General features: G+C 35.3%; 1 protein-coding gene across 2 annotated transcripts in view; it reads left to right on the top strand.

Moving 5' to 3' along the window:
- LOC127865222 (somatomedin-B and thrombospondin type-1 domain-containing protein-like) overlaps positions 1-11,226 on the top strand; it is an 86,120-nt gene extending 74,894 nt beyond the window's left edge. For both annotated transcript variants that reach the window (XM_052405229.1, XM_052405230.1), the window contains exon 4: positions 7,354-11,226. In XM_052405229.1, the coding sequence (XP_052261189.1) occupies positions 7,354-7,630 (277 nt within the window). In that variant the 3' untranslated portion in view covers positions 7,631-11,226. The remainder of the gene's footprint in view (positions 1-7,353) is intronic.
- Positions 11,227-14,264: the final 3,038 nt, after the last annotated feature.

Here is a 14,264-nt window from a genome sequence, read left to right as displayed (position 1 = left end):
TTCCTTTGTAAAGATGTCTGGTAGCTTCAAAATGAAAACCACTGATGGTTCTGCTAGAATTAGCAGAGAAAATTGTTTTACTTGATGATTTCACTTCTAACCACAAGGCCAGGTTGTTGTATTTCTAGTGTGTCTGTATCTCCAGACCTATTGTTTAATGGTAAGTGGTTATCTCTAGCATAGTTTCCTGTTATATGATTTAATTCAGTTTTGGCCCAACTGGATTTTGTCTGACATCAGCCTGTCTCTCGGCTGTGTGTGGGGAAAACAGTTAAGTTCTATTTAGGAATATTGGATAGGGTAATTAGCTAATCATGATCCATTTAACAATGCTTCTGTAGAGAATGACATTATCATGGCTAATTATGAGTAACTGGCCAGTTTGCATCATGTCTGCACAAAAAATATGCATGGACATAATATAATTTGTTGTTTTCTTTTAACAGTTTTCAAAAAGTTTATGTCATGTGGTTATTTTATAATTTAAAAAAAAAGGTTTAGATCTTGAGAACATATTCTTATTTATATTAAGAAATTTACTAGAAACAATTGTTTTTGGTTCTATACAAAGCACTGTAAATAATTGCTACCGGTAAGTTGAGGAAGGTACTTAATTAAACATTTGGACCAGGCAAATGGTCAAAAAACGAACACAATGTTTTTAGCAAGACTTTAATTTGTGCAGTATGGTTCATGGTCTATTTGGTCCAAATCTGCCAAAGCCCTCCTTGAAATGTAAGGTCAGGTGTTAAATTGCACCCTGGACTGTGTTTGTCACAGTGGCTATTCTCTGTCGTTAATCATCTTATACCATCTCTCATTCAGGATTGAAAATCACCACATCTCTATGAAAATTGAAATTGGTTTTTCACTGTGGACTGAATTAAAAAGTAACGTTTTTCTCCCCAGCAAATAAAGGTGTAGAGATGGTATGAAGGGCAATTAGGTACCTGTCTTGCTGTTTTGTCAATATCCAAATTGTTGGGTACAGAGGACTTACAAGGTTTCTTTGGAATGCTGTGTCCTAAAGAATTGTCTTTAAATGCATGTTTGAGATCTGGAGTTTTGGATAAATTAATGAAAACATTAGTTAATGAATGGATGGATGCATGCATGAATTGAAGGAATCAATGAAATATAATTGATTGTGTTTTGGATGTTTGGATTTAATGCCCACTTCCCCACCACCTCCTGTAACCAACATGTGTCCCCTCATGTCAGGCAAGTCTGGATCCCTCCTTGTTCTTTTTTGGACAAATGCAGCCTCATTCCAAAATTTATTTGCTTAACCCTCTCCAACTCAGAAGCAAAGTAAAATTGGCTATGTGCAAACAGCATAAAACCAAAACAGCCTGCAAGTAACACGCAGTCTGTTCAGGTTTTATGCTGTTTGCTGCTCATCAGTATCTAAGGGTTGGAAACGAAGCCTTTAAAACTGGAATATAGTAAGAAAGGTCTTTAAGTCCAAGTTTAACTATTGCCGGTAGAGCCCCCGTCCATCCCGGTTTGCTAACGCTGATTGACTGGCAAGAACCGGAATGATTCGTAGATTTTTTTACGGGTCACATTATTTCCCGGTGCTGCCTGGATGAAGCCGGTAAACAACCCGGCAGAGTTCCGGTCAATGCCTGACTAGCTACGGTTTATCCCGGTATCTGCCGGCACTCTTCGGGGCTATACTAGCATCAGATGCTGGCAGAGCAACGGCAACATCCCTGTTTAACCCCAGTCGTCAGCGGTAATGCCCTAGCGGAGCCCCTTTGAATGCCAGTGGCGTCCTGGCAGAGTGCCTATTTACCAATGTACCATAGCTATACCGGGACTCTGCCGGGATTCACCAGGGCTCCACCTGGGCAACACTGGCCACAACCGGGGCGTTGCCCTAGGTCTGCCGGGGTCTGTATGGGCTCAGGTGTAGCTACGGTTCCTTCCCCGTTGTTCCCGGTGCTGCGCCTGTCATTGCCTAACCTTCCCGGTGACTCCTGATTCATACCGGAGGTATTAAACATTTCAATACTTTCCCAGTGGAGCTCCAGTTGTCCCTGATGGAGCCCAGGTTCATCCTGATAGAGCCTCAGTTCATATCGGTAGATCCCGGATCACGCACTGGGGCTCCACCAGCATCATAGTAAGACTGGGCCTTTAATAAAATGTAACTTTCTAAGGGACTACAAATGCATGAAAATACGTATCTAAGTGGTACAGGTTTAAACCCAACATTCAGTTCCTCTACCTATCCATCTTTATGAGTAAAAGCTCAGCAAATGTTATGATAAAAAACACTCTTATTTTAATTGTATAGTATTTACCAGGAAAAAACAACAACTCATTTTCCCAAAACAATGCTATTTCTCCCCAATCTGAAGGGCCTTTGGCAAATTTTCAAATTGCTGAAATAAACAATACTGCTGACAATAGCATTCAAATTGCATACCCATTGATTGTGTTCTCCTAATGCTAATGTTCAGTTAATTTACATTTATAAACATTTTTATAAAACAGGATATTGCTATTCATTATACTAATGCTTGCCATCATTCGGGGAGTCAAAATTGTAAAAATGCTTAAATACAGTTACTTGTGACTGAAATAGATCATAGAAGTGTAGATTTCATTTTGATGAATGTAGCAATCACTGTTTTCTCATCATGGGTCTTTTTTGTCATAGATTTGAGTCTACAATGTTGTTTGGAATGTTGTAATCTCTTTAAATTGACATCAATAATGATTTGTAAGATACATCACTGTTTTATGAGAAGCCATTACATGTGTTTCTGCAATTACAATGATAAGATGTAGGAGCTTTTTTATTGTATTTTGCTGATGTATCACAAAGCGATCCCTTTAAGGTCTGTATATACAATCAGAATTTACTCATCAGTGCATAATGCAGGGTTGCATTTCAATTAGTATCTTTGATAAACTTAATTGTTTTAATGGCATTGATATATACAGCTTAGTTCATTTTTATGCTCCCCCAATTTTTTTTGGGAAGAGCATATAGTCGCCGCTTTGTCTGTCCGTCCGTGTGTCTGTGCGTGTGTCCGTCCATGCACAATTTTTGTCCGGGCTATTTCTCAGCAACAAATCACCGGAATTCAATTCAACTTTATGGGAAGTTTCACTACTAAGAGGAGATGTGCATGTAATCAGCGGGTTCTGGTCGGATGATTTTTCACAGAGTTATGGCCCTTTGAAATTTTCCATTAACTGTACATATAGGGATAATTCTTGTCCGGGCTATTTCTCAGCAACTAATGACCGGAATTCAATGAAACTTTATGGGAAGCTTCACTACCAAGAGAAGATGTGCATATAATCAGCGGGTTCTGGTCGGATGATTTTTCACAGAGTTATGGCCCTTTGAAATTTTCCATTGTACATACATTGCAATTCTTGTCCGGGCTATTTCTCAGCCACTAATGACTGGAATTCAATGAAAATTTATGGGAAGCTTCACTACCAAGAGATGTGCATATAATCAGCGGGTTCTGGTCGGATGATTTTTCACAGAGTTATGGCCCTTTGAAATTTTCCATTTACTGTTCATATAGTGCAATTCTTGTCGAGCTATTTCTTAGCCACTAATGACCGAAATTCAATAAAACTTTATGGGAAGCTTCACTACCAAGAGGAGATTTGCATATTATCAGCAGGTTCTGGTCGGATGATTTTTCACAGAGTTATGGCCCTTTGAAATTTTATTTAAAAAAAATCTTGTCCCCCCAACTACTGTGCCCTCAAGACGTTTCCTTTTATCTGAATATATAGTGCAATATTGTGTCAAAAAAACACTTTGGGGGAGCATCACCCGTCTCTCACGGTTTCTTGTTATATGTTTGTTAGTCAAATGTATATAAAAGAACAAAAGATAGATATATAACAAGGGTTTCATCCCATGTAAAGTTGGATGGGAGTATTCTTGTATCATGTAACTTATTATTTATGCTCCTGGATCGAAAGATCGGGGGTATATTGTTTTTGGCCTGTCTGTCTGTCAGTCAGTCAGTCAGTGTATGTGTGTGTCACAAAACTTTAACCTTGGTTAAAATTTTATAACTTTTGCAATATTGAAGATAATAAGCAACTTCATATTTGGCATGCATGTGTATCTCATGGAGCTGCACATTTTGAGTGGTGAAAAGTCAAGTTCAAGGCCATAGTTCAAGGTCAAAGGTCAAATATCATTGTATTTTCGTTCCTAAAACTTTAACCTTCGTTAAAGTTTGGTCATAACTTTTTGAATATTGAAGATAGCAACTTGATATTTGGTATGCATGTGTATCTCATGGAGCTGCACATTTTGAGTGGCTTAAGGTCAAGGTCATCGTTCAAGGTCAAAGGTCAAATTTATGGCTTCAAAGCGGCGAAATAGGGGGCATTGTGTTTCTTACAAACACATCTCTTGTTATGCTATATCATTTTGTCTATCAATAAATATTTTTACCTGTTACTTTGTACTCGTGGTGTTTGTTAAATCAAATAAACTATGCATGTGTTCAGACGCTGTTTGTAAACAGAAGCATTATTTCAGGGTTCATTCTAATGCTTGAAAAAAAACACATAAATGTTAGAAATCTTATTAAATTCCGAAACTTTAACACTTGACAATTGAAGACTTTTTGCAATTTTGTTTATTCTCATGACATCTCAATGGTGAAAAGTTTTTCACTGCAGTTTCATTTTTGTCCATTTTTGAAGAACAAAATCCGTTTAAAGTATTAAACCCTAACTTTATTACTGATTTTATGATGCTTTAGCACCGATAAGTTATGGAAATTTCAATTAAATATTGAGTTATTACTGAAATGTATTGAATAGAATGGATAGAATGAAATCATATTCATCAGTTACAAGCAAATATTCGTTTTATTATTATTACTTTGTGTACTCAATGGTATGTGATGAAGTGTCTTTATGTTCAACCTGTTCCACTTTTCCAAACTTGTCTCAAAATGCAATAATGAGTCATAGTCTGTAATAGTACTCAGATACCGGTGATAAAAAAGGAAGTTTGGAAATAAATGTTAGAACATGGGACTATTAATGGCAGTAAAACTGAGCAATTTAAAAGTGGTTACTATGAGTCCATATATTTTACCATGTTACAATATCAATTTACATGCATTAGTTGTAATTTATGAAAAAAAATCATTTTTGATATCTGATACTATGCTTTTAGATGTGAATTATTTGTAGCATTTTGTTACATATGTATTGTACATGTTTGTAAATCAAATGAAGGTAGTGTAAATAGTTACTTTATAGTAGTTTATGCATATGATTGCTCTTTCCTGAATATGTTTAAATAATTGAACTTTTTCAAAACTGCATGGTTTGCAAGACCATAACAAAAATAAGATAATTGCAACATTTTTTCCCCTACAAAATCTAAGTAATATTTCTCAAAAACTTTGTAATGGCAATCAAAGCAAAAAATAATTGTCACTGAAATCAACGAAAATGTTCTTCTGTAGTTTGACAAGGGTGAGGTACTTTTTATTTTGACACAAAGATAGGCCTATATACCGGTATATTTCATGTGCTGCTCATACATGGCTCTCATTATTACGCTATGATTTATCCCTTATTAAGGACAGAAACATAAAGCACATTGAATTTTTTAAAGACCTTCTTCACATAATGCAAGTAGGTCATTCGAAATAATTCACCATTTTCAGATTAAATGTGGCATACATTAATGAATAGACTAAGATTGAATATTTTCTGTGTAATGTGTCCTTTTATCTATCTTGGGTCATTCCTCAATAATCACCAAGTCAGCAAGCAGTAATGGGTTTTCTTTTGGACATTAATTTAACAGTTACTTGTTTTACTTCTTTAAAATAAATAGTTTGTATTATATTGACTTATCAGAGAAAAGTAATGGGCGAATAGCAGCAATATTTCATAATCTGGCAATTTGAAAATCATATTCATGTGCAGAGTGTAAAGTGAAACTGTGACATAAAGCATTTTAATTGCATACTTTTCTATTTAATTGTGCATGAAAGCACTATGCAGTGTCCATTCCATAACTCCCAATTGCACAATTCGCGCTTATTTTCCAAAGATTGGGCACATTTTCAGCATGTACAATTCGCGCTTATTTTCCAAAGATTGGGCACATATTCAGCAAATGTGCATGAAAATTCACGCGCTCATTATCCACGAGTCCATTTTAAAGATCAAAGAAATATAAACTTCCGCAACTTAAGCGCGTCTAAAGGTGGTAAATTAGGGTTGTTGTGTTGGAACTTAAAATTGTTATCCAAAATGAGTGTAATTAAATTTGAAATCCAAAACATGCATCCAAATTTTAACATATCTGCGAAGTTAACAAATTCTTGCCTCAAATAAACAGTGCTCATGTAATTCGTCTGGATCCTTTGTCTCTATAAAAGCGCGCGAAAATCATCCTGCATGTACAATGTCACGAAAAACCGCATGGAAAGGGTGGAAGTATCATTAAATGTATTACAATTTTGTAGCACTGAGCCCTGGATATCAAGAAAGGCATACAAAACAATAAAAAAAAATTTTTATTTAAATGATACAAAACTACTATGTGAAAACATATTTTTGTTCTTTAGTCAAGCTACTTTTTTAATTTTAGAAAAGATACTGTCTATGTCGTGTATTGTGCAAAGTTTTGCTGGTCTCTGGAAAGTGTTTTCAATTGGTCATGGTGCAGTAAATTTTTTAATCAACATTCCTTTACATCAATATAAAAAAACTACCGGTATATAAACTCCTGACAAATGATACAACTTAAAAATATTGTTGTTGTGAAAAACAGCTGGCTAGCTCAATTCACAGGAATACTACATACAAATCTAATGATTTCACATCTGATTCTCGGCCCTGCCATATAAATTGTGTTGAATATGGTCATGAAATCATTTATATGGACTTTCTGGCAGTACTTCTGATTCAAGGAGATAATTTGTCAGTTAGACATAAGTATATATGAACGGGTAAACCAGCTTACAAGGGAAAGTGCCTAGTTTTACTGACTGCATGACATGAATGACACACTTTAACTCTTTCAGTGCTGGAACCAAATTTTGAAGGCCTTTGCAAACAGTTTGGATCCAGATGAGACGCCACAGAACATGGCGTTTCATCAGGGTCCAAACTTTTTGCTATTGTGATACTATTCTCTGAAACAAAATCGAAGAAAAATGCTAATTTAAGAAATTCAGCAGAGGACATTTTAGCAGACAACAAATTTCCCAGCATGCAAAGGGTTAAAACATGACAAAAAAATACACACACAAATTTTACACACAATAAGCACACACAATTAAGTACCTTGTTCCATCACTGGTAACACATTGCTTCTGGTTGCAGGTACAAGGCCCTATTCCGCGTGACACATGCTGGACGTGGCTGCCAGAAATCGGAGTGGGCCAAGGTGCTGAAGAAGGGAGACCAGGTGTGCGTGGAGTGCCAGCCTACATCCATGAACAAGAGGCTTGAGCGGTGCAGAGGTCATGGCGTTTTTCGCGCCAACACCACCTGGAAGGCCATCGAGGTGTCTCACTGCCACGGCAAGTGGGAGATGATCACCCATCACGACCAGGGACAGCTATGCAAACTCAGTGATCACTCATTTGTGCTTGTCTAAGGCAAACTCAGTTAAGGCTTCAAGGTCGAGTGCTGAGGTTTTGTGTCTGTTATTGATATGAATCGCCACCTGTGGGGCTGTTTTTAACTCATAAGTTTGTGAATGATAGAAATGTTAAGCAGATACATAGGTTTTGCTCTCATCCCTTGATTCAATATTGCACTTAGCGTTTGCTACTTGATGTAATCAGCTTTGTGTCGAAAAAGTTTCCCTGTTGACAAGATCTATGTTAATGACGACAGATTTTATGTGATGGGTGCAAGATAAAAAAAATCACTGTGACAATCTTTAAAAAAAACACTTGAAGGACAAGATCAACCAATGCTAAGCATTTGTCAAGTATCGTACCTCAAATCTCTGTACAAAGAAACAATGTTAAATGAGTTAGGAGCAAATCTGATTGCAATACAAAATGTTTACAATAATTTTAGTTTATGTGGGTGCTTTTGTACATTTCATTTTATCATGGTGATGTATGAGTATTATAAATATATATATATACATTGTAGTCTTATGAATGGTCTATATAGATGCACAATTGAATGCCATTGAATTATTTTGAGTTTATTTTCTAAACTTACTCATGATTCTCACTTATAAGTTTATTATCTAGTTTGGAAAGAGTATCATGCATGAAAATGTCACTAGTTGAAACAATGTGCTGTAAAGGACGTGGTGTGTTTGTAAATAGTTTTGTAAAAGTATGTTTTTTTTATAGCTTTCTGTTTTCAATGTATAAGCTCATATTAGCTTACTCTATTTGTAGTCAAATTTCATAACCCACATGGCCAGTAATGTCTATCTGTTATTGTCTGTGTGCAATTGATTAAAGATTGAAAACCAAAGATCATATATCATATGTGTTTCCTATTTAACTCAACTTTGAACTTTGTGCATGGTATTTAGACATCCTGATATTTTTTTCATCCATTAAAGGTGCTACCTACACCACAACTGTATGTTGTTTGAATTGATTTTTTCTAGAAGTAGATTGATTAACAAATAGCAACTTATTTCTGACATACAGTTAGTATTTCTACAAAATAAATAGGCTTCTTTCTATAATCTGTATTTTTGTACATTGTGTGTACCATTTTGCTTTAAGTTAACCTTTTGTGTTGTAAAAAATTCATGAGATTTCATTTTAAAAAGTTCATTTGTTTACTTAAGCATGTTTCATTATCAGACTAGTTCGATAACATATTATTTATGGAAAAAAAGTACATTATCAATGTGGAAATTTTTGTCTTTCCTATATTCGGTTGAGATCTATAAAATAAGATAGTGACGCAATAAATAAAAAAGAATATAAAATAAAACACAAACATTAACACTCACGCTTTCTTTTTGTTCATGTACATATACCTTGAATTTTTGTTTTATTCATTTTCATTTAACGCTTAGTATTATATTTCATACAGGTGCATTAATTTCATACAGGTGTTAATATAACAAGTATACAAAAGATCATTGAAATCAGCCTGTAGTTTTTGTAAAGTTTATTTACGACTGACTTATGAATGAAAATTATACCTGTCAAAAATATGGCACTTCAGACATGGTGTAAATCAGTCAATCAGTTGTCGTTAGATTGTGGGCCTTGACACCACTGATACAGTTAGGCTTCATATCTCTGGTTTGTTTCCAATTGTGTAATATAATGCTGCCAATACATTTCTTGTTCTGGCCTGTTGGCTTGGATTTGCTGTGAATACAGAAAAACTATGATGACTAAAGGTGACACAGGGATGACCAAAATACTTGATGTATGGAAGGTCTCAAGTAAATCAAGGTTTTCATACAATAAAGGTAAATCTGTTACTAAAAACAAAACAACTATCATAGTAAATTCTATGTTGTATGTTCCTGTGTTATGCAGCTCGTTTATATAAACAACAAACACTCATTTCCATATATCAAAATCATGTCTATGTACCAATCATAAATACGAAGTTAGTTTACAATCAATCAAGATAAACAGATTTTGTAAATATAGTATACTGATAAAAATAGCTGACAAATTCAGGTACATTAAAAAACAATAACAGCAAGCAAGGAAAATATCTGTTAAACAGGGCTGGATGCATCATAATAAGACAACAACGCAAAAGATTATCCATCAATGTAAATTCAACACTATGACAACAAAGCATTTAATTGTTGCAAATTAAAAAAAACTTTGATCCAACTTGTTATCTTAAGCTGCTCAACTTGCTCAAATTGTCTCTTAATTAGCAGTTGTGTAACAAAGCCGGATTGCTTGGGTCTTGTTGATTTGACGTCTTGAACAGCAGGTTTTTTTTCGCACCTGTCAAAACGCACTGTTATGTGCAGAATGTGTTCTGAAATTTCCAAAGTTATTGTGGGTAAAAATCTATGCCTTTTGGCACGGACTACCACGTAGAAAATTTGAAATTTCAAACACATACATATTATTTGAGTGTAAGACACATTGTGTACACTCTGTACAATTTTGTTATTCATTAAGTCACATAGCAAGACTTTCAATGTGTATTATGCGTACAACTATGCAAGAGATAACTCTATATCTACAATATGCACCATTTGTTGCCAAATGCATGAATAAAACTCATTCTTATAATGACTTTCATATGGTCAGAAGTTTATTGTGTATTTTACTATTCATTTTCCTTACAGTCATAATTATTATTTTAACCCCAATGCATGTTATGTAATTTAAAAATCTTGTTTTGCACTAGCAAGGTAGAAAATCCTTTTCTAAATTATGACATTTGATTTTCCTTTCTTTTTAAAGGAATCAGAAATGTTTTATATTTGTGCTTTTTAATAGAATGCCTAATTTGAGAAAAATATCTTAGTGTTGATGACATTTCACTTTTAATTGTTTGTACAACATTTTCTGTTGTTTTAGTGAAAAGTATTCATGTATTTTTCAATATGTAGTTCATTTGCTTATTCCATTGGTTTTTAAAACATTTCTTTTCTTTTATAAATAGTTCTTTATGTATTCTTACACATTTATAATAGTTATGTTAAAGCAATTGATGCTGATCAAAAATTTGTATACATAATTGTAGGATACTAATTTATTGATTATTATAGGAACTATGATATATTTTTATGATTATAACTACAGTTCTGATTTTTTTAATTGAATATGACAGATTAAATTCCTATTACTCTATACGCAAATGAAGTTTCAAATGTGTTTTTTTTGGATGTCATATTTAATCTTCATATTTTTAGCAAAGCAAATCTATCACATAAAACTGTTATACAAAAGAATATTTCAGTGTCATGATAATCAAAATAACTGAATAACTTAATTTCACTCATAGAAGATAATAATAATACATTTACATTTATATTCCTTTTACTTGCATTTATTGAAACTTAAATAAGCAGTATAAGTATTTAGAAATCTAAAACTGATGTTCTTTGTGTATAGTTATGAGCACTTGCATTTACAGATCAGATGCCTGCATGTTTCATGTGAATAATTCTATCTCAATAAGTCTTCGAATTTGACAATTTATATGTACTGCTGGTGACTTTCTTGTCTTTTTGTACAAACTTTTTGTGTCCAGGTTTTAAATAAAAAACATATACATGTAGTTTCAGCTCTTCCTTGTTTGTGTCAGAAAAATAACTCTGTGAACATGCCAATGATGTCTGCATTTTTACTTGCAGATTGGTAGTTGAAGCTTCATCCATGAAGTGTTTATTGAATCTGGCATATACTAAAGTACAACTAAGTTCATTAGTCTTTCAGCCAAGTACCCAAAATTGAGGTGGGGTGTGCCAGTAAGGGGGACAAAACTACACCTATATATCTTAGAAGATGCATGCCAGTAGCATATGAAAATGGTTGATAACAGTCTGGTTCTGGCAGCTTTTGGTATTTTTTTCTCCTTTGAAGATGGGGCCTCAATCAGCTTAATTTTCATAAATTGTCTGGGAAAAATTGAACCGAAGTAGGGTCAATACACACTTTGACCCCCCAAAAAGTGCTACAAGACGTATTTTAACTGACCCTGGTAGGGTAGAAGGTCCTTAAAAACATATTAAAAATTTACCACAATCGGACCTCCGGAAAGTTTTTTTTTTCAAGATGGCTGCCAAGATGGCCTCCCTCCAAGACCTATTAATGATCATAACTATGTACCTATCCAATCAAATTTGATGAATTTGATGTATATACCTAGATTTCAAGGGGCAAAGAACACATAATGATCATCAGAAATTGTTTAATTTAGTACACACAAATTCAACATGGCGTCGAAAATGGCCGCCAAGATGGCCGCCAAAACCTATTTATGGTCATAACTATGTAACTATCAACTTAAATTTGATGAATTTGGTGTCTATACCCAGGTTTCAGGGGGCAAAGAACACATAAAAATCATCAGACAAAGTGTAAGTTAATTATGTTACACAGAAATTAAACATGGCGTCCTAAATGGCCGCAAAAATGGTCGCCACAACCTATAAAATGATTATAACTATGTTACTATCCACTCAAATTTGACGATTTTGGTGTCTATACATGGGTAACAGGGGGAAAAGAACACATTAAGATCATCAGACATTGTTTAAGTTTATTATATTACACACAAATCCAACACAGCGTCCAAAATGGCCACCAAGATGGCCGCAAAAACATATTTATGATTATAAAATCTAACTATGTTACTATCCATTCAAATTTGATGACTTTGGTGAATATACCCATGTTTCAGAGAGCAAACAACACATTAATATCACATTTATATCATCAGACAAAATATAAGCTAATAATGTTACACAGAAATTCAACACGGCGTCCAAAATGGCCATCAACACAATACGAAGGACCACAAGTCCATAACTTGTTCCTCAAACGTTATGGTTGTTATGTAAAATGCCATAGTTTAGGAGACAAGAAACACTCTAAGCGAATTGAGGTTATCACTAAGGAGTTGAATAATCATAAAATCAAATTTACGATATTTGGAAGAGAGAATGAACCAGCACATGACTTCATGATAGGATCAGGTTTTACTAACTTCTGTAGACTTGATTTTTTACCGTTGCTGAAAATCATTGAAGATTAATTACAGCCTGAATAAGCACGAGTTCTTTCAAAAGGTTAATATTATGCACTTTGCGTTCCTTTGACTATTTATTTACATAAAAGCGGAAGTAGATGGTCTTATTGTCCCTTTCGGAGTAATGCAGGATCAAGATGAGCAAATCTGTATCCTCGCCCATCAACGTTGTGGTGCTACGACGGGATCGTTATACTGTATTTAACAATTTGAACGTCTGCATCCCCTGAAGACAGAACAACATAGCATCCCATTTAAGTCAGAGTTGTGCTGATCAGAGCAATCATGCCGGCCTTGTTTCTGTCACGAGACAATCAGTCTTCCTTTTTTACATGAGCATTCTGTTTCTCTGCTGAAACTCACAATATGATTCACGTTTCCGGTGCGTTTTGTCTTTGTTATAATCACCGTCTTCGAAGCCATCGAACCCCACTGTCGCTTGTCCGTAATGCATGTCACTAAATCTACATAAGACTCGGCTATTGCGTTATATGAGTCGCCCTTCTCCATGGTTAACGATGCAGCAAAGTTCCACCATTATGCACCTGTTTCATGAATACAGTTCATCACAGCCTCAAATGATGTATCTACAGCATACTCTTGAATTGCCTGAGCGATCTGAGGCTTATCTGCTGTACAACGTAAGTTCTTGGCTTGAAAGAAGGCAGCAGGATGGGAACTCAGTTCATAAGACAATACGACTGCAAGGGAAGGATCTCCATATTTTGACACCACCAGAAAACTCTGGAACAGAAGAGCAGGATCAAACGCACTGTCAGAAGCGATCTTAACAGGCAAGCTATTCCAAAGAGATTTGGCTCTGTATTTTCTCGTGAATTTATAAGCAAAGAGCGACTTTCCTATGATATCTCTTATGATCGTTTTCCCAACCGCCTCCATTGCATGAACATTCACATGTGACCCAGCCACTATCCCATTGACCATGTTTCTGAGAGTAGGGTCAGCTGTGTATGGTGATCAGGTTGTAATATGTGTCTGCATTTCATCCAGATCAGAAGAATCCCCTTTGATGCACACTTCAGTTGAGTTTTTGTGTTGTGGACTTGTAGTATAGGTCAGGTCTGTGAAATCCTGCATCGCACTGTTGTGCTCGGATGTTGCAGATAGGGTCCAAGGGGTTTGCAGTTCCTCAGTCATTCCACTGCCGCGAGTTAGACCACACGTGCTCTATAAAAAACATTATCAATGTTTGCTCAATAACAAGATCAAGTCATAGCCAGGCCCAGCACTGATGGCTCCTACAAACAACGTGAAAACCAATACCGAATTTTCGATAAACGTCCGGGTGCGTTTCCTCTAGATTGCTAATTTGCTGCAGATATATGTAGTAATACGCAGATTGCAGGTAATGTAGCCAGCAGCAGCAAAGATGGATAGCTAATTGGGCACTGCCTAACGCATCAACCAACACCCAGTACGATATGCTTTAATCAACACCCTTGAATTGTTAATCATAAGCTAATAATTCAGCTATACTATGTTTGTCTTTGAGGTCTGGGCAAGTTCATGTTTCAACTTCTCTGTAGCCCTCTCGAGTTTGATCA

This window comes from Dreissena polymorpha, chromosome 1, assembly GCF_020536995.1.
Source record: "Dreissena polymorpha isolate Duluth1 chromosome 1, UMN_Dpol_1.0, whole genome shotgun sequence".
NCBI lineage: Eukaryota > Metazoa > Mollusca > Bivalvia > Myida > Dreissenidae > Dreissena > Dreissena polymorpha.
This window is presented reverse-complemented; position numbering and strand designations above follow the sequence as displayed.